Source organism: Canis lupus, chromosome 6 (genome assembly GCF_048164855.1).
Source record: "Canis lupus baileyi chromosome 6, mCanLup2.hap1, whole genome shotgun sequence".
NCBI classification, from domain to species: Eukaryota; Metazoa; Chordata; class Mammalia; order Carnivora; family Canidae; genus Canis; species Canis lupus.
This window is the reverse complement of record NC_132843.1, coordinates 11,184,604-11,208,638: the sequence shown is the minus strand read 5'-3', so window position 1 is coordinate 11,208,638 and position 24,035 is coordinate 11,184,604. Positions and strand designations below refer to the sequence as shown.

The 24,035-nt window shown below is 39.8% G+C and overlaps 1 protein-coding gene across 30 annotated transcripts in view; it reads right to left on the bottom strand.

Annotated features, from left to right (window-relative positions):
- Nucleotides 1-24,035, bottom strand: part of DLGAP1 (DLG associated protein 1) — an 874,662-nt gene that overhangs the window by 103,855 nt on the left and 746,772 nt on the right. For 20 of the 30 annotated variants that reach the window (XM_072828886.1, XM_072828884.1, XM_072828893.1 and 17 more), the window contains one exon: nucleotides 18,387-18,416. The exons of the other annotated variants lie outside the window; for them this stretch is intronic. In XM_072828886.1, coding sequence (XP_072684987.1) covers nucleotides 18,387-18,416 — 30 coding nt within the window. The remainder of the gene's footprint in view (nucleotides 1-18,386; nucleotides 18,417-24,035) is intronic. 30 annotated transcript variants of the gene reach the window in all.

Genomic DNA, 24,035 nt, shown 5'->3' with positions numbered 1-24,035 from the left:
CAAGGGGCTCTTTCTTTCTCTATGTAATATTCTTTTTAAAGATTTTATTTATTTATTCGACAGAGAGAATGAGAGAGAGCACAAGCAGGGGGAGTGGCAGGGAGAGGGAGAAGGAGAAACAGCCTCTCTGTTGAGCAGGGAGCCTGATGCAGTGGCTAGATCCCAGGACCCTGAGATCATGACCTGAGCCCAAGGCAGACGTTTAACTGACTGAGCCACCCAGGTGCCCTCCAGATAATATTCTTAAAGAATAATTACAAAGCACCATCTGGGATCATGATTTGGAATGTGACTGGCACCCTAAAACACCCAGCTCACAGCCCCTTCTACATTTTTTCCCCATTATGAACCACCTCTCCTTTCCCCAGGAATAACTACATTTTCAAATCTCCAAATCATTGTTCATTTCTTATTCCCTGTAGATCTTCTAAAGTTTATCTTTTATTTATTTACACATAGCCTGTATAGGCATATTATAACTATATTTATGTTGTCACACCTGAATCCCGCAAACTTTAAGATTAATCTTTTTTTTTTAAGATTAATCTTTCTTAGAAGGGAAAAGCCTATTTAATTCTAATGATTTAACATCTTAATCATTGATGTGATTGTTCTCCTTCATGATGCCTTTCTTCCTTATGCTTAGTTATTTTTGACAGCAAGAAGATCATGTTCCTTGCAAAATTATTTTGCAAAGTTATTTGTGGCCTAGAAAAATATTCCTTTCATAAAATAAAATGAGTGTCCTTTCATAAAATAGTCCTTTTAAAAAATATGGAAATATTCATAGCTTGAGGTCCTTTATACCACTCAGCTGATGTAACTTTGGATCTAGGATGTGAAAGAAGTCCATGTATGGTTACAATTTCTCATGAATGGCTACCCACCCCTACATTAGCACCAGGATGGGAGTTTTCTTTGTGTATGTGTTTTATTTTGCTTTGTTTTGTTTGGAGTGAGGGGAGGGAAAGGGGGAGGGAAAGTGGATCACAGTGATAGACTTACCTTCTGGTTCATGCTTACCTATAGAGTGTAATCTTTTAGGGGTGCAAGTTTTATGGGATAGCTTTCTTTTTTTTTTTTTTAAGATTTTATTTATCCATTCATCACACACACACACACACACACACACACACACACACACACAGAGTCAGAGACACAGGCAGAGGGAGAAGCAGGCTCCATGCAGGGAGCCCGACGTGGGACTCGATCCCCGGACTCCAGGATCACACCCCTGGCCGAAGGCAGGTAAACCGCTGTGCCACCCGGGCTGCCCCTGGGATAGCTTTCTTATTAGACCTCTCCTTGGGAAGACTGGGGCTTTAACATCTGCCTACTACTTCCTATTCTAGGATATTATCAAAACCTAAACGTGGGATCAGCCTGATTCAGCAAATGCCCTCAGTACAGAAGCACCTTTATTTTGTTCTCTAACTTCCTGCTTTCCAGTAACTCCTTATTAACTCATTAGATCTTTGTTTTGCAGGATATATATGTATGCTTATAGATGTATGCATCCTGCCATATTACTAGAAGTGAAGCCCTGTGAAAACATAATTTTAAATTTGTAAAATGAAATATTTATTGGTTTTATATTACAGTGACTGAAAGTAAAGCCTGGCCAAATCTTTTTGGCTGGAGGTGCCATGACTCTTCTTGTGACTGAGGTTTGGGGGACAAAGGGGAATAAAGAAAAGGAGATGCTTTGCGTATTTCCCTTGGAGAAGTTTATCAGAATTTCTGAGTGGAAAGAGGCCATTTATGCTAAGGGTGATTATGTATATATCTATATATCTATATCTATACCTATATCTATCTATAGATACAGATATATGTATCTATAAAGTATATCAAACTTGGATTTTCAAAAAGTTTAGAAACACTATTCCATAATGATTCAATCCTGATTTCTAAAACATCATTGAAGTTGCAATTCTACAAATTTTATGATGAAGGGGCTCTTTTACATTTTAGGCCGTTGACTTTTTAGATAATCTGTTAAAAGTTATAGATGCTCTTCTTCAGAAATGATTCACACATGTACACATATATAAATATGGGTTTAGAGGGTTAAAGGGACCCTCTAAAGTCTACTCACTAGAAAAAAAAAGGCCATTCATTGGTCTAGATTAAGAACTTCAGCTCTAAAAATACTAAGTACTTGGGGCACCCGGGTGGCTCAGCAGTTAGGCATCTGCCTTCAGCCCAGGGTGTGATCATGGGGTCCCAGGATCAAGTCCCACATCGGGCTCCTTGTGAGGAGCCTTCTTCTCCCTCTGCCTGTGTTTCTGCCTCACTCTGTGTGTCTCTCATGAATAGATTAATAAAATCTTATAAGAAAATAAAAATACTAAATACTACTTGAGTTTCCATAAAAGAATAAAGTAAATAACCTATGGCAGTCCATAAAAGTAGAATCTTATGCAGGTATTAAAAAGGAAATAACTCAGGGTGCCTGACTGGCTCAATTGGTAGAGCATGTGACTCTTCATCTCAGGGTTGTGAGTTTAAGCCCCATGATGAGCATTGAGCTTACTTAAGAAAAAAAAAAGGGGGGGAAGTAACTCTATGTATACTAATATAGACAGATGCTAAAGATACAATGTCAAGTAAAAAAAACAAATTGTAGATTAGAATGATTTTGTGTATACACTGTGTAATTATGATTCTATTTGTGTACATGTGTAGAAAATATCTGCAGGGATACGCAAAAGACATTGTGACTAGATGAGTGCTGTGGAGACTTTTTTCTTTAAACCAAATATTATTTGGACCTCCCACCATAAACTTGTATTTCTTGTATGTATTAAGGCAAATTAAGTTAAAAAAGATGAACATTCTTCTAAAATACAATGTTTATAGTCTATAATCTACCCCAAAGAAAGAATCCCATATTATGTATTTATTACTATCCAAATGAGATCCTTTCCTCTAATTGAAAACTTTTTTCTCCTTTAGCTTCTTTGTTTTCCAAAAGGTTAGACATTTTAGACTTTTCTTTTTTTTTTTAGACTTTTCCTTTTTGACTTGACTATCATTGTCCAATTATCTTGCTTTTGCTTCTTGTTTATATAATGCATTATATGAATGAAATCTAGACATATGTAAATTATATTGAGAATATTGCTTGAATTTCTACATTAATTCTCTTATTTCATGACCTACTAATACATAGATTATTATTTTTATGCAAAATGTTTCATGGATTGTTAACTCAAATTATGCTGTCAGAGTCAAGTACATGACATGAGCTAATTAGAAAGTTATCATGTTCTTACATGATGATCTTCGTCTTAAATACTAGGAGACTCAATCTGTCATATATTTGCAGCAATGGATTTATTGGGGGGGTGAATAAAATATTTCTAGTTTTTACCAGAGATTAAAATTTTCACCTGCTATTTCAATGTAATTATATCCTATTTTATAAGTAGATCAAATTTTCTGACTTTATCTTCTGATATAAGGCATTTTGGGTAATATTAGAAGAGACACTTTTTCTGGCTTCAGTTACAGTGGGATTTAGAATGAAGTTGAGAGGAGCACCTGCATGGCTCAGTCAATTAAATTTCTGCCTTAGACTCAGGTCATAATCCTAGGAGATCCTGGGATTGAGCCACTGCATGGAGCCCCCACTGGGCTTTCTGCTCAGTGATGAGCCTGCTTCTTCCTCTCCCTGCCACTCTCCCTGCTTGTGTTCTCTCTCTCTCAAATATATAAATAATGTCTTAAAAAAAAAAAAAAAAGAAAGAATGAGGGATGCCTGGGTGTCTCAGCGGTTGAGCATCTATCTTTGTCTCTGGGTGCAGTCCTGGAGTTGCAGGATCGAGTCCCGCGTCAGGCTCCCTGCATGGAGCCTGCTTCTCCCTCTGCCTATATCTCTGTCTCTGTCTCTCTCTCTCTCTCTCTCTGTGTCTCTTATGAATAAATAAATAAAAATATTCTAAAAAAAATAATGAAGTCAAGAAATGGGTATAATAATCACAGAAATTACTACAATAGAAACTCTAACTATCCTAGCCTGTTGATCACAGAAAGTTTCATATACAAACTGGTCTAGAGTCTGGTTGTCCCATTTTTTTTTCAATGAATGGGGCTCCATCTCCTTGAAAATTTTCAGACTTGTATCACTGATGCAGCCAACTCCTTCATTCACATGTGAGCATGAGTGTGGCCTCTCCTGTACAGAGGGTAGATGATTGGCTGAGGTAACCTCCCAGGGATTCCAGAAGCTTCCTGGGATGTATCTTAATGGGGATTCCCTTTGACCGATGGCCACCATCTACATCTTGCAATTGGTTATTTGCTGACAACTTTCTTTTTCAAAAGATTTTATTTATTCATGAGGGACACACACACACACACACACACACACACACAGAGAGAGAGAGAGAGAGAGAGAGAGAGAGAGGCGGAGACATAGGTAGAGGGAAAGGCAGTCTCCCTGCCAGGAGCCCGATGTAGGACTCCATCCCAGGACCCCAGGATCATGCCCTGGGCCAAAGGCAGATGCTCAACCACTGAGCCACCCAGGTGCCCCTACTGACAACTTTCTTATGTTCAATTGAACTTTCTTAATTAATCAAACAGCTTTATATTTAACTCTAACTTTCAAAAATAAAGAAATTAGCAATATCCAATTTGCAGCCCCACATTCTTCTCCTTTATATCCATGTTTAAATAGTCATCAGTTTCATGAATCCAATCTCCTCTATCCCACAGATTGCCCTAGTCTTGACAGGATCTTCCATAACAATCAGAGGATTCTCTGCCTCCAGTCAAAACCCTTATTAATTCATTCTCTACACTGTCTTCTGAATTATCTTTTGAAGAGACAAACATGATCATTGCATTCACCAGCTTAAAGATCTTCAATGGCTCCTTACTTCCTAAGGATGAAGTCCAAACTCTGTGTTGGATTTTTTATAACTTAATCCATTCCTTTCTGTTTCCTACTATTCTCTCCCCATACATCTGTTGCTCTTTTCTCTTACTTTTCTGCCTGCAGCTTGGCACATGCTGTTCATTCTGCCTTTATTTTTTGTCCTCTCTTTCTTTACCTGGCAAACTCAGACTCATCTTTTAGATTTCATATCTGTTGTTATCCCTCCTGTAAAACCTTCCTGAATTATTTACCCTGTCCCTGTCCTCTCTTAACTTTTAGAAGGAGCCTCTTCTATTTTTCATCATTGCACCATCATTATAGATTTGTCTCTCCACAAGAGAGCACACCCTGTGTCTTGATCAATCCAGTACCTCCACAGTGCCTGGCTCAATACAATTTTTTTTTTCAATTATACGTTGCATATCTGAAACCAATTCATATGTCTTTCTAAGGTGACTGATGTTTCCCTAAGAACAAAACTGGACTATCACAAAATGAACCTCAGAAACAGCCTGATTACCTAATGGCCATTGGGGATACCCCCCTACTCCAGTAATATAAAATGGAGAAGCTGCAGACTCTGGACAATTCTCCATCAGAGTCTTTCCTCTTATCTGCCTTATAGAAATATGTTTATTTTCTTGGGTAGAGGTATGTTTATCTTCTGGGGCCGCTGTCTCCTATCTATGATTTTAATTACTTTTTTAAAAATGTTTTTCTGGTTCTTTAAAAAATATATTAATATTGGGCACCGGGTGGCTCAGTCAATTGAGTGTCTGACTCTGGATTTTAGCTTGGGTCATGATCTCAGAGTCATGTAATTGAGGCCCACATTGGGCTTTGCACTTAGCAGGGAGTCTGCTTGGATTCTCTCTTTCCTCCCTTTGCCTCTCCCCCTGCTTTCTCTTTTTCTCTCTAAAATAAATCAATATTAAAAAATATGTATTATAGAGTTGTGGTAAAAACCAATTGCAATGGTTAGAAAGACTGACCCATCTGATCCTTGTGTTGTGCTGCCAGTTTTAAGTATTTTCGACTCACAAATCAACTGGTATTTCACTATCCATTTTGTTTGTTTTTCTGCTAGACAGCTTTTTCCTCCTTTTCTGTCTTGTGATCTCATACTTTTGTTCTCTTCTCTCAGTCACAATGATGTGCATTTCCCTGCTCTGAACGTCATCTTGTTAATATGCTTTATAAGATCATAGTGACTATTCTATTAGTCTTACATTTTTAGGAGTGGGAAAATCTAAAGGGTAATATCAAGCTCTTGAGGCATTGTGTATTTGCTATTTTTAACATCAGCCAACATTCTATTTCATCAGTACTTGATGCTGTCAGTATCTGATTCCTATATTAAGAGAACAGCTCTAAACGAGTCTCATTGTAGCATAAAGTTTGCCAAGATACTACAATTGTCACATCAGTTTAGGGTATCAAAGTGGATATTAGCTAGGCAGCAATAGTTGTATAATGTCTCATTCATTTGATCTATTTTACCTCCATATTCAGTAATAACTCCACAAGAATGTAAAAACTGATACTATACTGTACCTTTGGTTTCCTAGTACAGCCTTCACATGCCATGAGTTACAAGTAGAGAAGTCCATAAGCTGTGGTCCATGGCCTGGGTGCTCTCATCTGTGTCCAGAAGGGCCCATACAAAAGCACAGGAAGAGCATGAATGTGCTGTTTTATGGAGACAGCCCAAGGTCATGGACTATCACAGGACAAGAATTTTGCGTAGGAAGCATGGCCCCTTTGCTGAAGAGTCAGCTTGGCATAGTGTCTACCATAGTGACCCAGGCAAGGGTCACTCTTAAATCTTGTATGCATGTGATGATGAAGCATCAGTTTGAAGAAGATACAAAATATACCATCTGACGTACCTTCGCTATTGCTATTCATGGAGTTGCCCTTTAAATTGATTAGCCTAATGAGATAGATTACATGATGATTTTTCTTTTTTGTATCCCCTATAGCTCTTAGGATAGTAGTGTCTTTGTGTTGCAATATATGCTTACTAAATATTTGTTGAAAAAAAGAGGCATAGAGAAAGAAGTGCAGTAATTTGGAATTAAAGTTTTGTGTAAGGCCTACTCTGGGCTGAGAGCCATGCTGCCCTGTTCTCAAAGCCAAGGGGCTCTTCCTCCAAGCCTTCTGCTGAAATCCTTGATTTCTGGGCCAACCAATGCAAAATGGCCCACTCCCATGATCAAAACCAGATTTCTTTCCAACATACAATAATAGGATACAATCTTCAAAAGTACTTCAAAGTAACCAGGAAAGTTAGGACTTGCCATGGCAAGAAACAGAGCAGTGGGCCCCTTGACCGGGGTCTGAAATTAATCCTTGGTTGAACAAGTCATGGAAACTGACAAAGCTCCCAAACTAAAGAGAACCCAGCATACAGAGAGGTTGGTTAATCAGACTCAGTCATGTTCCCATGTGACATTCTACACGGAAGACACAGCACTGAGGGAAGCCAAACCGGCGCCTGTGCTTGCGTTCTTCCTATACTGATGTATAAATTGAAAAGGCCTTTCCAGCTGAGGGCCAAGTCATGTACCGCTCAAAGCAGAGCAACCTCTGCTCACTGCTTCCTTTACTTTGTAGCAAATGCTATGTCTGGAATCATTCTCAACTTCCTTTTTCCTAATAGGCCTACTACTACTGTTACTAGTATGATCATCATTTATTGAGTGTATGCAACTTGCTATATATTAACTGTTGTCATCTCAACTGTAAGTGAGGAAAGAGAAGCTCAAAGAAGTTAGTTAACTTGCCTATAGTCACACAGCTAGTAAATAGGAGAGCCAGGACTGAAACCCAGGCAGTCAGACTCTAGATACAGTATATTATTACCTTGAATAACAAGGGTTTGAACTGTACAGACTCACTTATAGGCAGATTTTTTTTTTTTTTTAAGTAGGCTCCATGTCCAGCATGGGGCCCAACATGAGGCTTTAGCTCATGACCCCAAGATCAAGACCCGAGCTGAGATTAAGAGTTGTATGCTTAATCGACTGAGCTACCGAGGTGCCCCGCACACGATTTTTTGGATAAATATTACAATACTGGAAATGTATTTTCTCTTAATGATTTTCTTAATATTTTTTCTCTAGCTTATTTTATTGTAAGAATATAGTATATAATATATAACATACAAAATATGGATTAATTATCTCTTTATGTTATTGGTAAGACTTCCAATCATCAGTAAGCTATGAGCAGTTAAGTTTTGGGGGAGTCAAAGTTATATGCAGTTTTTGGGCTATATGGAAGTCCATGCCCAAAACCCCACATTGTTCAAGGGGCAATTTTATATATTGGTCCTCTATGGTATCAATAGTAGATTGGTTTTTCTACACATAGCAACAAATTCATGATAGCAAATACTTACACTTCACTCTAGAGATGAGCCGTACTTCCAGTCTCTCACTGCACTTAACCTGACAGCAATCCCATAGGGACATAAAGTACTACTATTAGGTCCAATGTGCTGTGGGTGCCAGGTCCCAGCTTATGAGATTTTCAAGATGATATAGAATATTTGAATCTTGAAAAAAGGGTTACTGGCACTAAACCATGAATAAAAACTGCAAAATCAAAATTAATAAAAATGGAATGAAATGCTATTCTAAACTACCATTATGTTAGCATTACTAATTGTTACACTTACTATTACAAAATTCAATTATGTTTGAAAATACTTTGTGGATTAGGTATTTTTCATTTTGTGAGAAATTCTGAAATATGTATGATTGTTAAGGAATCAGAGCTAATCATAAATGAAATGAATTTTACATATGTAATTTAATTATAGATAAAAACACTTTCAAAATGTTTACAGAAAACTCATTGAGAAGAATGGGGATCACTGTAAGGTTTTTGAAATGTACAGAGTGGATTTTCTTATTTATTTATTTTAGAAGGGTTGGGGGATGGGAGGAGAGAATCTTAAGCAGACTGCACTGGGAATGGAGCCTGACATGGGGCTTGATCTTACCAGTCTGAGATCAGGACCTGAGCCAAAACCAAGAGTTGGCTGCCTAACAGACTGCGCCACCCAGGTGCCCCATCAATCTCTCTTGTTTTGTTTTTTGATTTATTATGTTTTTAAGTAGGCTCCACACCCACAGTGGGGATTGAATTCACAACCCTGAGATCAAGAGTCATGTACTCTACTGATTGAGCGTGCCAAGCACCCCCTACAGGGTGTATTTTTTAAAAGAAGCTGAGTCTTAGTCCTATGAGTTTTTTTTTTTTTCCTATGAAGTTTTTAAATCACCTGATTACACCCCTGAAGGATGAGAAATGATTTGCCTAAGGCAAGTGGTTAAATATGGAGGTGAAACTCAAACCTCACCTCCGGAGCATGGTGTTCCTTCTGGTCAGAGTCTTTGGGGAGCCATCTCCATTGACATCTAGATCCCCTTCTTAAATAGGACCAGCCAAACCAGTGTCTGTCATTGATGGACACATATTCTGGGTTATGTTCACTGTAATTATTTACAAAAGCTAACCAGCTGCTCCCTCATTGAATCTTGTGAGATTGTGCCTGGAAGCAATCGGTACCTTAGGTAAACTTAGAGATTTCGCTTTGCGTGATTTCCCTTGGACAGTTTATAACAAACTGAAATAAAATCACTTTTAACCTATCTGGAGATGCAGCCACATAGAAAAGGAGGGTTGTGTAGCAGAGGACTTCAAGGGTTCAACTGTTAGTCATTCTTGGGTTTGAAAAATCTATGACCTCAAATTAGTAACTTCTCCATACCTCAGTTTCTTTCTTTATAAAACCAGATGATAATAAAAGTAGTTACTGAGTTATTGTTTTTTTTTTTTTCTTTTCAAAGATTTTATTTATTTATTCATGAGAGACACACAGAGAGAGAGAGGCAGAGACACAGGCAGAGGGAGAAGCAGGCTCCATGCAGGGAGCCCAATGTGGGACCTGATCCTGGGACTCCAGGATCACTCCCTGGGCCGAGGGCAGGTACTAAATAGCTGAGCCACCCAGGGATCCCCTATTGTGAGGTTTTAATGAAATAATGTATGTGTTCTCTTTGCTTGCTATAACTATGAATAGTTTATAAAGTGCTCAACAAATGTTAGCTCTTTGTATTATTACTTGTCTTCATATCAATAGTCTAGCTCTTTGTACAGGACTTAAAAAGCATACCCAGGAGATATTTTTATATATTGCTGGTCGAGTGAAGAAGGCACAGCTCCTGTGGAGGGGTATGTGACAGTATCTAGTACAAATATGTATGCATTTACCCTTTGACCGAGCGGTTCAACCTCTAAGAGTTTTTTTTTTTTTTTTTTAATGATTTTTAAAAAGTAATCTACATCCAATATGGGGCTTGAACTCACAACCCTAAGATCAAGAGTTGCATGTTCCACCAACTCAGCCAGCCAAAACTTCTATGAGTTTTGAGCGAATGTCATAAAAGTAAAAACAAAAAAATATAAACACCTAAAATATATTGAGTGTCTATAGGCCAAACACTTTGCTATATACTTCAACATTGTCTCATTTTATTTAAGCCTCTAACCAACTGGAGTGCTAAGTAGCTCTCAATCCATTTAACAGATAAGACAAGTGTGGTTCAGTCACTCGCTTCTGATTACATCACATCAAGAAGTCATGGTGACTGGGGTGCCTTGGGTGGCTCAATCAATTGAGCACCAGCTTTCGGCTTGGGTCATGATCTCAGAGTCCCGGGATTGAGTCCCACGATGGGCTCCCTGCTCAGTGGGGAGTAGGCTTCTTCCTCTGCCTCTGCCCCTCCCTCCTGCTCATACTCTCTCTCTGTCTCACATAAATAAAAAAAAATCTTTTTAATAAAAGAAAGATTATTTCTCTTTTCCTCTGCGCCTTCCCTCTACTCTCTCTCCCTCTCCAAATAAAACCAAATCATGGCTACAAAGTTTGAAACTAGGAATGTCTTTTTTTACTATCCTATACTTTCTTTCAAAAGAGAGTGTTCCAAACTCAGTGTTAGGAGTTTATATTTAAGGAGGCCATCTATAAAATCAACACTGGAAAGGAAATTAAACTAGCCTCTGTTTCCTGATGGGCATATATTCAACAACACTAGACTTGGCAGAGCTACATCCGGTAGCTTTCTGTGTTCACCTAAGCATATATGTTGATTAAAAGCTAGAAAAGACCTGAACATCCATACACATCTCGAAAACATTTCAGATCCATAAATATTGGGACTGGTATCTGATTTTGCATTTCATTGACATATTATTGTAAAAATACTTCAGCTTTTTTGCCAGCAAAACCAAACAGAAGCCATGTGTGTACTCTTTCAACTTAAAGCATTCATGTCTTCCACAGAGCAATTGTATATGCACATGCAGCGATATTTAGACGTGTAAACATTTTAGTTAAATACGAAATATATGAGGGATCAACATCAAGTTGATTTTACAATTAATTTTAATGGGTGTGAAAGATAATTTAGGAGGGTGTGATTTCCAAGGTCAAATTCCAAACCTCAGTGTCCAGTGATTTTAGCAGTTGTCTGAATTATGGCATGTTTCAAAATTAGCAGTAAGTTTAGAATATAATTTCAGATTTAAAATGTAAAAGCCATTTTCTAAATTTGGGATTGAAATACTAGAAGTGGCTCTGATATCACTATTGAATTGGCTTCAAAGACTGCTAATTAGACCACTGTCCTTAAAAGCTGTTTTCTTTTTTTTTTTTTAAGATTTTATTTATTTATTAATGAGAGACACAGAGAGAGAGAGGCAGAGACACAGGCAGAGAGAGAAGCAGGCTCTGTGCAGGGAGCCCAACGTGGGACTCGATTCCGAGACTTTAGGACCACACCCTGGGCAGGAGGCAGGCACCAAACCACTGAGCCAACCAAGGATCCCCCTAAAAGCTGTTTTCTTACATAGTTTAGTTGAGTTAGTTATTCTTCTATAGGAGGAGCTTTGTTTACATTGACAACTTCCAGTGGGTCGCTAAAAATAATTAAAGCAAACACATAGACATTGAAAATAAAAAGAGAAAGAAAATTGTCTAAAATTGGTAGATTTACCTATATAGCTTGTTTTTGATCTCTAACTTTCTATTTCCTGGGATGCCTGGGTGGCTCAGCGGTTGGGCATCTGCCTTTGGCTCAGGGAGTGATCCCAGGATCTGGGATGGAGTCCCACATTGGGCTCCTTGCATGGGGCCTGCTTCCCCTCTGCCTGTGTTTCTGCCTCTCTCTGTGTGTATCTCTCATGAATAAATAAATAAAATCTTAAAAAAAAAATTCTATTTCTTACCCCAGAGAGGGTGGTGAGGGGTAGGTTATGGTGCTTTGGAAGCAAGTGGTCTTCTGGGTTATGCTAATTTGTTGCTAGGTGCTGCTCAAGGCCAGTTATTCAGCAGAGACTTTATTAGTTTTTGGTGACAGAGGTTCAAAGATTTACAGAAGGCTGCTCTCCAGATAGCTGTGGTTGCAATCCCTTTAGTCCTCCTTACTTAAAACTCCCATGTTCTTGTAAATGTTCTTGATCAGTGTTGACAAATGTCACACTCAGGAACACTGTAGATTTATAAACTATTTCATAAGAAAATACTATTGATGAAATTAGTCTTTGACATTTTGTTGAACCAGCCTGAAAGCCTTTCCTTTCTTCCCATCCCCTCAGGACTAGAAGAGCAGATAAGGGGATAGTCCATCTGATGAGAACCCTCCTCCCTGTTTTGGGGTTGGCTCCTGGCACCGTTCACTCAGGCAGCTTCTCTCTCCACAGAGATGTCATGGCTCCCGCTGACATAATCGGGAACCCTATTCTTACCTGCTTCTCTCTGAGTTCTCTCAAAGTGGGAAAGCAAAGGCTTAGGTTGGTTGTCTATGGCTTGGCCCCAAGTCAAACTTAACTTCCAGCAGTAGGCTACAAGTGATTATTTGTTTGTAAGATCTTTGGACACCAGGAAGAGGGGGTGCTGTAGGAAGGCTTGGGAAGACTGCAGAGAACGAGGAAAGGTAGAGAACAAGCGCTTATTGAGCACCTACTGTATTCTGTACACCATATTAAGTCTTTTACATTTATGGTATTGTTTGGTCTTTATAGATGCCCTGAGAAATAGAGATCTCCATTTTATTGGACAACAAGGCAAATGGTGGTTAATGGCCATCCAGTTAGTGGTTGGCTTTTTATTCCTGACGGGGCACCCTGTTCACTTTCTATCACAAGGCAGAAAAAGAAATATAGTTGGAGTAGAGGAGGAGGGAGAGGGAAGAGAAGAGGAAAAAGAAAAACTTGAAAAAAAAAAAGGATGAATGTGAGAGAGCTCTGAACTTCTGCCAGTGTTTGTTCGGCATTAACGCCGAAGTGAGGGTAACCCGGGTAAGACTGGAAACTAGGCATACCTTGACTCAACTTCCAGTTTCTGGGTCACACTGGGCCATCTTTGCCATTTCAGGAGGAGCCTAGTTTTTGGAAGCTATTTGGTAAATTCTTGACTTAATGCTCATCCTGCCAAGAGACATTGCTATGTAATAGGAAAATTTCACCCGAAGTACAATAAGACTCTGCAAAATACATTTGAGAAGAGGACATTGATTTGCTCAGTAGGATGATCCAGTTTCCAAATTAGCTTTGTAAGCAGGAGGCCTGGGTTTCTTTGCAGAAACAACTCTGTCGAGTATTGATTTCGGTTTCTTCAATATTCCATTTTTAGATTCCTGACACGTGGCTTTTTGCCTTTCACTCTGGAGTAACCAGGAGGAAGTCCATTCCCCAGGCAGCCCTTCCCTATCTCTGTGGCTATCTGACATAAAGGTCTGAAGAGATGTGTGGTTTTCATTTCCTACAGTAAAAATACTGAGACCTCATTCTAAGTTTATTACTAGAAATAGGTCCATCAGTTATCTATTTGTTAATGGATTTACCACAGTCTAACTTGACAACTGAACATATGGGCTTTGCTCAAAAAATAGACACAATGACAAGAACAAAATTCAGCTAGGGAGGAAATGATATTAATAAATTTGGAATATTTTTTAAATGTTTAATTCATTTGGGGTTGCTATGATATGAATATTTTGTCCCCCTAAAATTCACATGTTGAAACGTTAACCCCCAAAGTGATGGTATTGGGTGGTGGGCTTTGGGAGGCAAATAAGACAAGAAAGTGGAGACTCACCGATGGGATTAGGGCCCTTATAAAAGGGATCCCAGAGTGCTCCCTCAAACCTTCCACCCTGTGATGACACAGTGAAAAGTCAGCAGAAGAGGGACATACCAGACACCGAATCTGCCAATGACTTGATCCTGGACTTTCAGCCTCCTTAAGGGTTAGAAATAAATCCCTGTTGTGTAAGCCACCCAACCTGCCATAATTTGTTGCAGCAACCCAAGCAGATGATGACAAGGATACTTTAAGATACACTGCATGTCATATCATGGGAAACAGTATTTCTTAAGCAAAGGAATGGGAGTATTTCAGTATTCAACATGTAGGTAAAGCCAGATCATAGTTTCATATCAGAAGAGCAGCTCCATTTTTATTGATTTACGATATAGACATGAAGCTGTGGGTATCATGCATTTTGAAAACAGGATCAAAGATTGAATAAAGCTTTTCCTTATTTTTTCCTATGCCTGAGAAGTCATTTCATTTTCTGAGTCAGAGGCTATGAGGTTGTAGAAAGCACCACCTTGGATGTGATGAAAATCCTAAGTCCCCTGTTCCGAAGGGGATTGTGGCTCATGAGCCATTACCACGGAGAAGTAAGATACTTAAAATATACCTAAATTAAATGAAATGACAAGAAGAAAAGAGGAAAACAGAAGCTCCGCATGGCTAGAGGAGCTTTTGCTTCTAAAATGGAAGCTTGTCACAGAGACATATGAGATTTAACCATTAACACGAGTTTCACCTCCACTGCTAACTGAAGCCCTGCATGCAGCACGTCCACACAGAAGATGATTGTGGGCAAGGGCTTGGATAATCACCTGGTCTATCAGACATGGAATTTTTCCCAAAAAGCCAAACTTCATTCCCTTGTATAGGCTTTCCAAAGACTTGGATGCTATTTTGGTATTTTGGATTCTCACCCAATTCTAAGGTATAAACAAATCACTTTGGAGGCAGGTTCTCGTCACGGAACACACCCTGGTTATCAGTCACCAAGGCCTGTCATCAATCAGCCTCTGTGGCTCATCTTGTCCCTCCAGGCTGGATGCCTCCGCCTGAATGCTTCCTTGCTGCATGTCTGAACACACTGCAGCTGTTGGACAAGGAGCTGCTGGCTGGGGCTGGACCTTTCCTCTCTGGAAAGAAATAGCTGCCTATGGAATGTCAGGGCAGGTCTAACCCAGGCATGACTCAGCTCTTTGTGACCTGCATTCTGGTTTCTCCTTGATGAGGCGGTGCAGACCCCACTGGTGGAAATAGGTGCTGACTCCCTACTCCTGCTTCAATTTCAAGAGGGAAAATCCCTTTTAAGAGGAATACTTAGAAGATTCTATCATGGCATTCTTGGTACAGAATGGTTTTGCTCCTCTTGGCTGAAAGAGTTTTCCTTCCCTTACCTCAACCACCTTCTCCCCAACCACCTCCCACCTTCCCTTTCTCCCAGTTTCCTTCTGGAGGTTTCTCTCTTACCCTGATTTTCTCCCAGGGGGATTATCAATGTAAAGTTAGAGTCTGGAATTCATCTGTATCATCGATAAAACTTTGCAACTATTCTCTCACAGCTTTTCCCCCGGTCAAATATTTTTTCTTCATTGCATAATAATGAAAGCATTGAGGTGTATTACTGTTTAAAACATAATTTTTAGTCTTTAAAACGTGAAAGGACATTTGACTTTTAATCTTACCATTCATGTGATATAAATAGCTTTGTTTCTTTCTGCTGATTTAAAAAGCTTACATGAAGCTGCAGGATGCTGAAGGGGGCACCCCTGCTTCAGAGAAAGAGAAGAAAATTGCATGCCAGAAATACTTGGTGGGAAGTAGCACCGGGAATCTTTGTCGATTTTTCTCTTACAACTTTGAGAATTGTTTTTCCTTAAAAAGAAGAGAAAAGACAACCCACCTAAAATATTAATGCTATTTTTAGAGTTCTATGATAATCCAGAATGGAGTCATTTTTCAAGAAAAGGTAGGTTTCATTTCGGGCAGTGGATCCCCTCCACTGATTTACATATTCCTTGACACGATCAGCTGGATGAAGCTGCCTTGAGTTCATACCGCAGATGTAGAACACCACGTACAGTAATCAGCTACGCATACATAAGGACTACTGAGCTTTGATTTCGAATTAAGAAATAGTGCCTCACACACATTCCACTGAGCATGCTGGTCAAAAATTTCCCATTCCAGATGCACCAAGAATGCATGCATTAAGCACACACACACACACACACACACACACACACCCCACCCAAAGACTGCGTTCCAGACAGCCCCCTGCACACATGTGTTCTAACACAGTTACAACAGAGCATGCTCCCAAGCCTTCAAGCTTCCACAGCGCTCAGCCACGAAGCTGCCCCAAAGATGCTCAAGCCACAGTGGAAGTGGGCCCCACCTCTGATACCCACAGCTGCCCCAGTGCACTTCCTGAGAGCCCCTGGGGCTCACAGAGGCCTGGTGTTAAGGAAGCTGCTGAAAAAAACCCAAGCAGTCATTCTGCTTTTTGCCCTTGTTTTTCCTGACTCATTCTCTGGAGAACGCCAACCTCTTTGGGGGGTTCAGATGGGTCATGCTACCCAGTAGTGACAGCAGTTACTGGCAAAACGATGAACAGAACATAAGTTCCAACAGAACAAGGGTTTTTAAATTAGTTAACATTCTTAAGGCTTCCTGGCTTTTAAAACATTTATTTTGTTTTTCCATCCTTTTGCAAGCTGAATACTGTGCTTAAGCCAAACAGGCAATGTAAAGCTCTGACTTCAAAGCCATTCCTTGATAAAACATCAAAACAGCCCAGGGTGGACCAACTGTTATCTGGAATTCTACAGATAATTAACTGAAACTCAGCACTCTGTTGCCACTGGGAGTTTCTGCAGACAAGGCCATTCTCATGGACCTGCTTGAATTTTGGTGCTGTGTCTCCTACGTTTTGTTAGGCTTGGAGAGGTTTGGATAGACTCTCAATAAAACTCCATGGTACCACGCAGAGGAAACTTGACTTCCGCTTGGCCTCAGAGAGGCCTGAAAGTTGCATGGTACCCTCCCTTGTCCTCAATGCTCTTCTTCGTGAGAAGCAAAGGCATGCTTTCCTTCTACTTGAGAAGAGAGGCATGCTTTCCACCGTGATGTCATGTCAGAAATATTGCCTTTTCAACTTTGTTTTGTAAAATGTGATAAGGCACAGAGTTCCCCACTTCGGGTTTGCCGGGCCGGTGGATTACATGACTGAGCTCCTCTGTCATCTCCCCATCTTCAAACCCCAGCCCATCCAATCCTTTTTCTTGGATCAAGCAGATGGTCTCACCACTTCGGCCCCCCTGGCATTCTTGCACTTCCCACCTCCATGCATTGCCCATTCATCAAGCCACATCTCTCTTTAAATGTGAGAACTCACCTGCAAGCCCACCACCTCTTCCAAGGAGCCTCCCCTGATTAAGTGGGGATGAAAGAAGCTCCAACACATGACTGACAGACTCTCGATAAATGAGAACACGCATACCCAAAACAAACACAGAAACTCACAAGAAGGGGAAATTACACGTTAGCTACTTGCGGACTACGTTCTTCTCCGAGTTATCAGGAGATCACTTTTACACCAATAATCAATTAATCATTTCAGGCGATGGGGTATTTTTAACATTTGTGAGGGGTAGCAAAACACTGCTGTCCTCTTCTACACCAATCCTCGTGTTCCCTTAAACCACTCTTCCCTTTCTTCTTAGCTCCCCGGATGCAAGACTCCAGGAGATTGCCACTTTCTAGAGATGGATGATACAAGCAACCCTGAAGGAAGCTGGTTTTCCCAGTACCTCCCGGATGTGGTGGATCACACTGCCCAGGGAAAAGTTGTGTCTACAGCCCATCATTGCCTTCACCACTTAGTGTTCTCAACCCCACGCCCACGTACTTGGCCAAGCATGTCCACTACGTTGGGATAAGAGGCCAACACACTCTAGAGGAGGCCCTGCTGAACAAAGGCAGAGTGAGTGGGGGCAGGTTCCTGGCCAGACTCCATGTCCAGCCTCAACTAAGGCTGCTGGAGAACAAGGGAATCTGTAAAGAGCACAGGATCTGAGGCAGTCACATCAGGGAACAGAAACAGACACGTTCGCACTCTGAAAGACCGCTCACTGGGGTTAGCGCTGATGCCACTGGCGCAGGCCTGAGACTCACAGCATAAAACGACCAGAACGACGAGAGACACAGATGGAATGGGGACAGCTGGCGATCAGAACAGGCACTACACACCGCTGCCGCAGATGCTTTCTGGCTACAAAGGCACGCTAGGCAACCTTTAAGCAAAACAGTATTGATTTTGTGGTTGTGAAAACGTACCTTCAACTGCAGAACTCAGTTTTATGACACCTTGAATAAAAACAAAAAGTGGCAGTTATATAATGGACCCAAATGACCTTTTCTAGTCTTCTCAACACACACACACACATGCTTCGCATCCAGAGTCTTTGCTGGCACCTTGAGGATTTAACTGAACAAATACCAACTTTGAAGACAAAAGTAATTTTCAGCTCTTGGTTAGCCTACATGGTGTCTTTGTTTCCCCTGCTAAAACCATGTGGGGAAGTTTTTTACCAAATAAGGGATCTGACCCGTTTTTGGGTGAAACAAAGGCCAAGTTTGTCCAAATGACTATTTCTGTAAATAAATCATGCTGGATAATGAATTGATGAAACTTCCCACACAGGACACCAGAGTCTAGTACTTTCTATTTAATGCTGGGTACAGAGATCATTTGATACGTGTTGGGGCAGAGCTTCTGTTGGAATATGTAATAGGTGGTTAAAAACCATGGTGTGACTTGGCAACTTCCTCCTCTGAGGTGGGTTGGGCCACAGGCCATTCCCTGGCCGAATTTGTTCAGTGACCCCATGCCCTGCAGGGCAGTGAAAGGTTTCTCCAGGCGTGTCAAATTGTTCACGAAGCAAGTAGACGGTAGTCTTTGACTGGATGTTCATGTGCCTTTTTGGTGAATTTAAGGTGAAAACACTCATCTGCGATCAATTAGAGTGGGTCCAATGATTTGATTAAAAAATCATTTTTTTGGTAGGCAATAGTTATAAATAAACAATATTCCCTAAACCCTATGTGATAGCCATGATACTTTAGGCTGAGCAAAAATGTCTCTTTTACAGTTCAGTGTGGTTGACATTCTGGTTCTCTTTCCAACCAGATGAGTTTCAATTAAAAATGGAAACAAAACCCTTTTCAAAATTGATAAGCCAAATTGGTATGAGTGGTGAACACACACTGATTTTAACAGATTAGGTTAACAAAGAGACAAACTTGCTCTCCACTACAACTTTCTGGAAAGCTGCCTTTAAGTGGCCTATCAAATTTCATCTTTCCTGCAGAACCAGTACTGTCTGGTCGATGTTTAACAAGGGACTCTCCAGGGCAAAAAGTATGCATATAAATGTAGGTGTGTTTCTCATGATTTTTACTGATATAAATGATATGTGGTACATAATCTAAAAATAATAAAATATACAGTGCTCTCTACTGCAAGTTACCTGTAGCCAATTGATTCACACACAATGCTTTTGTTCAGATTGGTCAAACTCTTGTATTCATAGCTAGCAAGTCAACCACAATTTGACAAAATCATGCATTGAGTTTCTTCCCAATCTGCTCTTTCCCCAATAAATTTATTATCATTACATCTCTTACATGATCTACTGTTGAACTGTTTTTCACACTGTCATATAAATTATTTTCACTAAATTAAGACTCCACTTTGCCACTAGGTAAATACTTCCACCATGGCCTATTTCAAGCCACCAGCCTGATGTCAGCGAATGTGAAGCTGAAAAGAGATGGGCAAATAGCAATACCATTCGGGAGTATTTTTGCCAGGCAAGTACACTCGTTGTTAATAAACTCAAGAGTATGGAAGGTATACTGTAGTCAAATGAGGAGGAAGGAAAGAGTTTTAAGTATACTACTTTTGTTTAAATTTAATTATAAATTATACCTTTTATTTTATAATAATGGCTATGTTTGATAATGGGCTCACAAAACAAAATATAATTAATATAATTCTCTCTTGCAAGGTGGTACGAATCAGGTGTAGCATGAGGTTGTCATCACTGGTGTTTCTTTCCAATCAGGCCCAGAGAAGAAAATCTGGATCTTCAGAATACTTTCTGAGCTATTTACAAAAGGGGCTATAATTTGACTGAATGAGGCAAATGTAAGTAAGAGTAACATTTGCAATTATTTTTCCAGTAATTTCAAAACCTCTTAAAACTGTCATACTTAAAAATATACTATACACAGATCACCTTAGAAATAACAGTTGCTGACAATCAACTGGGAACATAACCTAAAATGGACTTGCCAAGTGCATTTATGCCAAGAGGTATGAGTCACTGGCTTATGAAGCATTGATCCTGCCTTTTTTTTAAACTATAGAATTCTTATACCGGAAATCAGGTCTTGATATTGATTTTTTTCCAGCCATATTTATTTTTGTGTATGACCATGGTGTCAGCAATTGCCATTCAAAAAAAAAGGACAACACTGTGCTCTAATCAAGGTGCTCTGATCAGGCCTTTTGCAGGTAAAACCAGAAAATCTATACAAATTTTTATGGGATTTGTGGGTGGCGGTGGACCAGAGCCCAGTAATACATTTGTTGAACAAGGGGAAAAAGGTAAGTTAAAAAACAAATAATAGTCTGATTTTAGAGCTCTAATTATTAACATTATTTTAATAAAAACATTGGTGATTCATCAACTCCATATAGACTTTTTTTTTTTTTAAATCCCAAATCAGGCTTTTTCCTATAGTAGAATAGACCTTTATAAAGATATTGCAAAGTAACTATGTTGTAGTGCAAATATAGAATTGGCTAAATCTAATTAGCTAGCTAATTTTAATATTACACAAAAATCGTAGAATGGAATATTTTTAAAAATTTGAATATTTAAGAAATGGTTGATGTTGATGCTGAAAAGCTACACGTAGCACTGTTGACTTCCAGGACACACAATAGACATTATCTGGTGATTGGCTGACATTGACATTGCCTGGAATTCAGGGTAAGCCATAACACATACATATATGTATATATATATATATATACACACACAATGGATCCTACTCCTCCCCCTCCTCCCTTTAAATGTTTCATTGTCTGCAGAGAAGTTTGAAAATAAAATTTAAAAAAGAGAGAAAGGGAAAGAAAACTAACTGTTCTTCCCTCAACTTGATATCTTTAGTGTAACAAAATTCCTCATCTTGTGGTATTTCATACAGACCATGTGTGTTGTCTTCCTGCAAGTCAGAGCAAATCACGAACTGGGTATGCTTTCTATGACAGTTTCCCAATTCCAAAATTATTCCACCCTCTTTCCTACCACTCTCACCTAATTATTAATTTAGATGATCTAAAATAATTAAGAGAGTCAAGTTAAAATAATCCATGCTAAAGTGTGAATGACTAGGGCTCACTAAAATTTTCCAGTGACATCTCATTATTGTTGAATTAGTAGTAAAATTTTTAACCCTAGCTGTTAAGGTCCTATGTCATCTGTTCCTGCTTATTTTGTTATTTCTTCTACTGTATGTCACCTGACTTTCTCCCTTTTTCAAGATGCCTTAGCCCCTTTGGTCTTCTCCCCATGCCCTGCAATGCCAATTTCTTTTGCCCCTGGCTGGTACACTTGCTGCTCCCTTAGTCTTGAGTGCTTTCGCCTGACCTGCTGGATCTTCCTACACCTAGCCTTTTATCTTCATTAAATTTTTAAGAAAGATTTTATTTATTTATTCATGAGACAGAGAGAGAGAGAGGCAGAGACATAGGCAGAGGGAGAAGTAGGCTCCCTGTGGGGAGGCTGATGTGGCACTCAATCCTAAGACCCCGGGATCATGACCTGAGCCAAAGGCAGTCGCTCAACCACTGAGCCACTCAGGCCTCCCCTTTCTCTTCATTCAGATTTTACTTCAGATGTTACTTCCTCAGAGAGCCATTCCTCAGATTTCATTATACTGATCACTGTCTATTTCTACTCAGAGGCTGGTCTTCATGGAGGTTAGTGAACATTGACATGTGGAGCAAATATACATAAGTTTCAGTAATATTTAGGTTTCAAGATTATACTATTAAAAAAAGATTCCCAATAAGTAATTTTATCAACTAATTGGAGACAAAGTTATCCTGTAAATGGACTTCAAGAAATATCAGCTTATTGATTTTACATCCAAATATCTCAAGGATCTGTAGTTCTTTTATCTCTGCTGTTACCACCTTTGGGCAAGCTATCATAGCAATCCTCACACAAATCTGAATAATAATATGATATGGCTAGAGAAAGAGGAACTAAACAAGGACCATTCAATTTTTCATGTCCTCTTTCTAATTCTCATACTGCAGTTGGAGTGGTCTTTTCAAAAAGTAAGTCCAGTTATGTCACACCCCTCAGCTCTTTAACTCTTAAATGGCTTTAAAAAATTTTTATTTATTTATTCATAAGAGACACAGAAAGAGTCAGAGACATAGGCAGAGGGAGAAGCTGGCTCCTTGTGGGGAACCTGATGTGGGACTCGATCCCAGGACCCTGGGATCAGGCCCTGAGCTAAAGTCAGTTGCTCAACTACTGAGCCACCCAGGGGCCCCCCTTAAATGGCTTTTCATTTTTTGTAAGACAAAGATCAAAAGCCTTAACAGGACTTACACAGCCCTTCCTGATGTCACCTGTGGCAGAATAAAGATGCCCACAAATTCTTCCATTCACCTCCCACAGAGAGATGGAGGCTGTGTCCCACTTTTGATCCTGGGCAAACTCTGTGACTGCTATGACCTTTAAAATAAAGCAGAAATGATGCTCTGCAGGTGTCTGTGCCCAGGCCTTAGGAACCTGGCAGCCTCTTCCTGTCTCTTGGATCACTCCCTTTAAGAACCCTGGGACACCAGGTTACAAGTCCTGAGACTGCTCTGATAGAGAGGCCATGTGTAGATATTCTGACAAACGATATAAGCCGAGGGAAGAAGCTAGAAGGCCCCGGGGAAACTGCTGGGAGAAGCTGGGAGAACAGGGAAAAGGCTATCCTTGGAGACTGGAAGGAAAGTCAAGTCATCTGATATAGTGGTGGGACGTTTGGCAACATTATGACCTATAGTACCATGGAAAAATAGAAAATAGACCTAATGAGTTTATACATTTTTAGTAAGAAGACTTCCAGGAAGAACATGTAGAGTGCCAATTAGTTTTTTTTAAACTGTTGTATATGATAAAGTACAGATAAAAAGTATGTTAAAAAAAAAAAAGGACTGTTCAGTTTTCAAGCAAAATTTAAAGGAAATATAGAGCTAGTACTTCTTGGTTAAAAAAAAAATGATAATAGGGTTCCATATTCCTAGCCTTTTCAAAGGCAAAAGACTTCCAAAGTAAGAAACTGACGATGATGATCATCTCAAGGGTGTAGCTGTAAGACTCTTTTTTTATGACTTTAGAAAGATTTAAATGTGTGCCTCAAAAACTTTTGAAGAGATGAAAGGGCTTTTAAAAGCCCTAGGACTGTGTTCCCATAGTCCTGATTCTGAGCCCAGGCCAGAGAAGGGTCTCCTGGAGGAAAACTGTGGATGTGTTTTGTCTAACAGAGTAAAGTCTAATAGGATTCATAGGAAGCCCACGAAGATTTTAAGAGAATTAGTGGGCACATTATCAGCATAGACAGAAATGGATTGAGGTAGTTCAAAGCAAGAATTTTGAAAGCCTCTAAGCTTCTATGAGCAAGGAATAGACTGAGACCATTAATCCGTTGCAAATGATATCTTATGTGCTATAGACTTAGTCTTGGCTCCTACCCCTGCCTCAGATTCATATGTTGAAGCCTTAAGTAATCCTCAAAGTGATGGTATTTCGAGATGGGGGCCTTTGGGAGGCTGTCTTCAGGACAGGAAGAAAGTTCTCACCAGAACCTGACCATGCTGGCACCCTGATCTCAGACTTCCCAGCCTCCAGA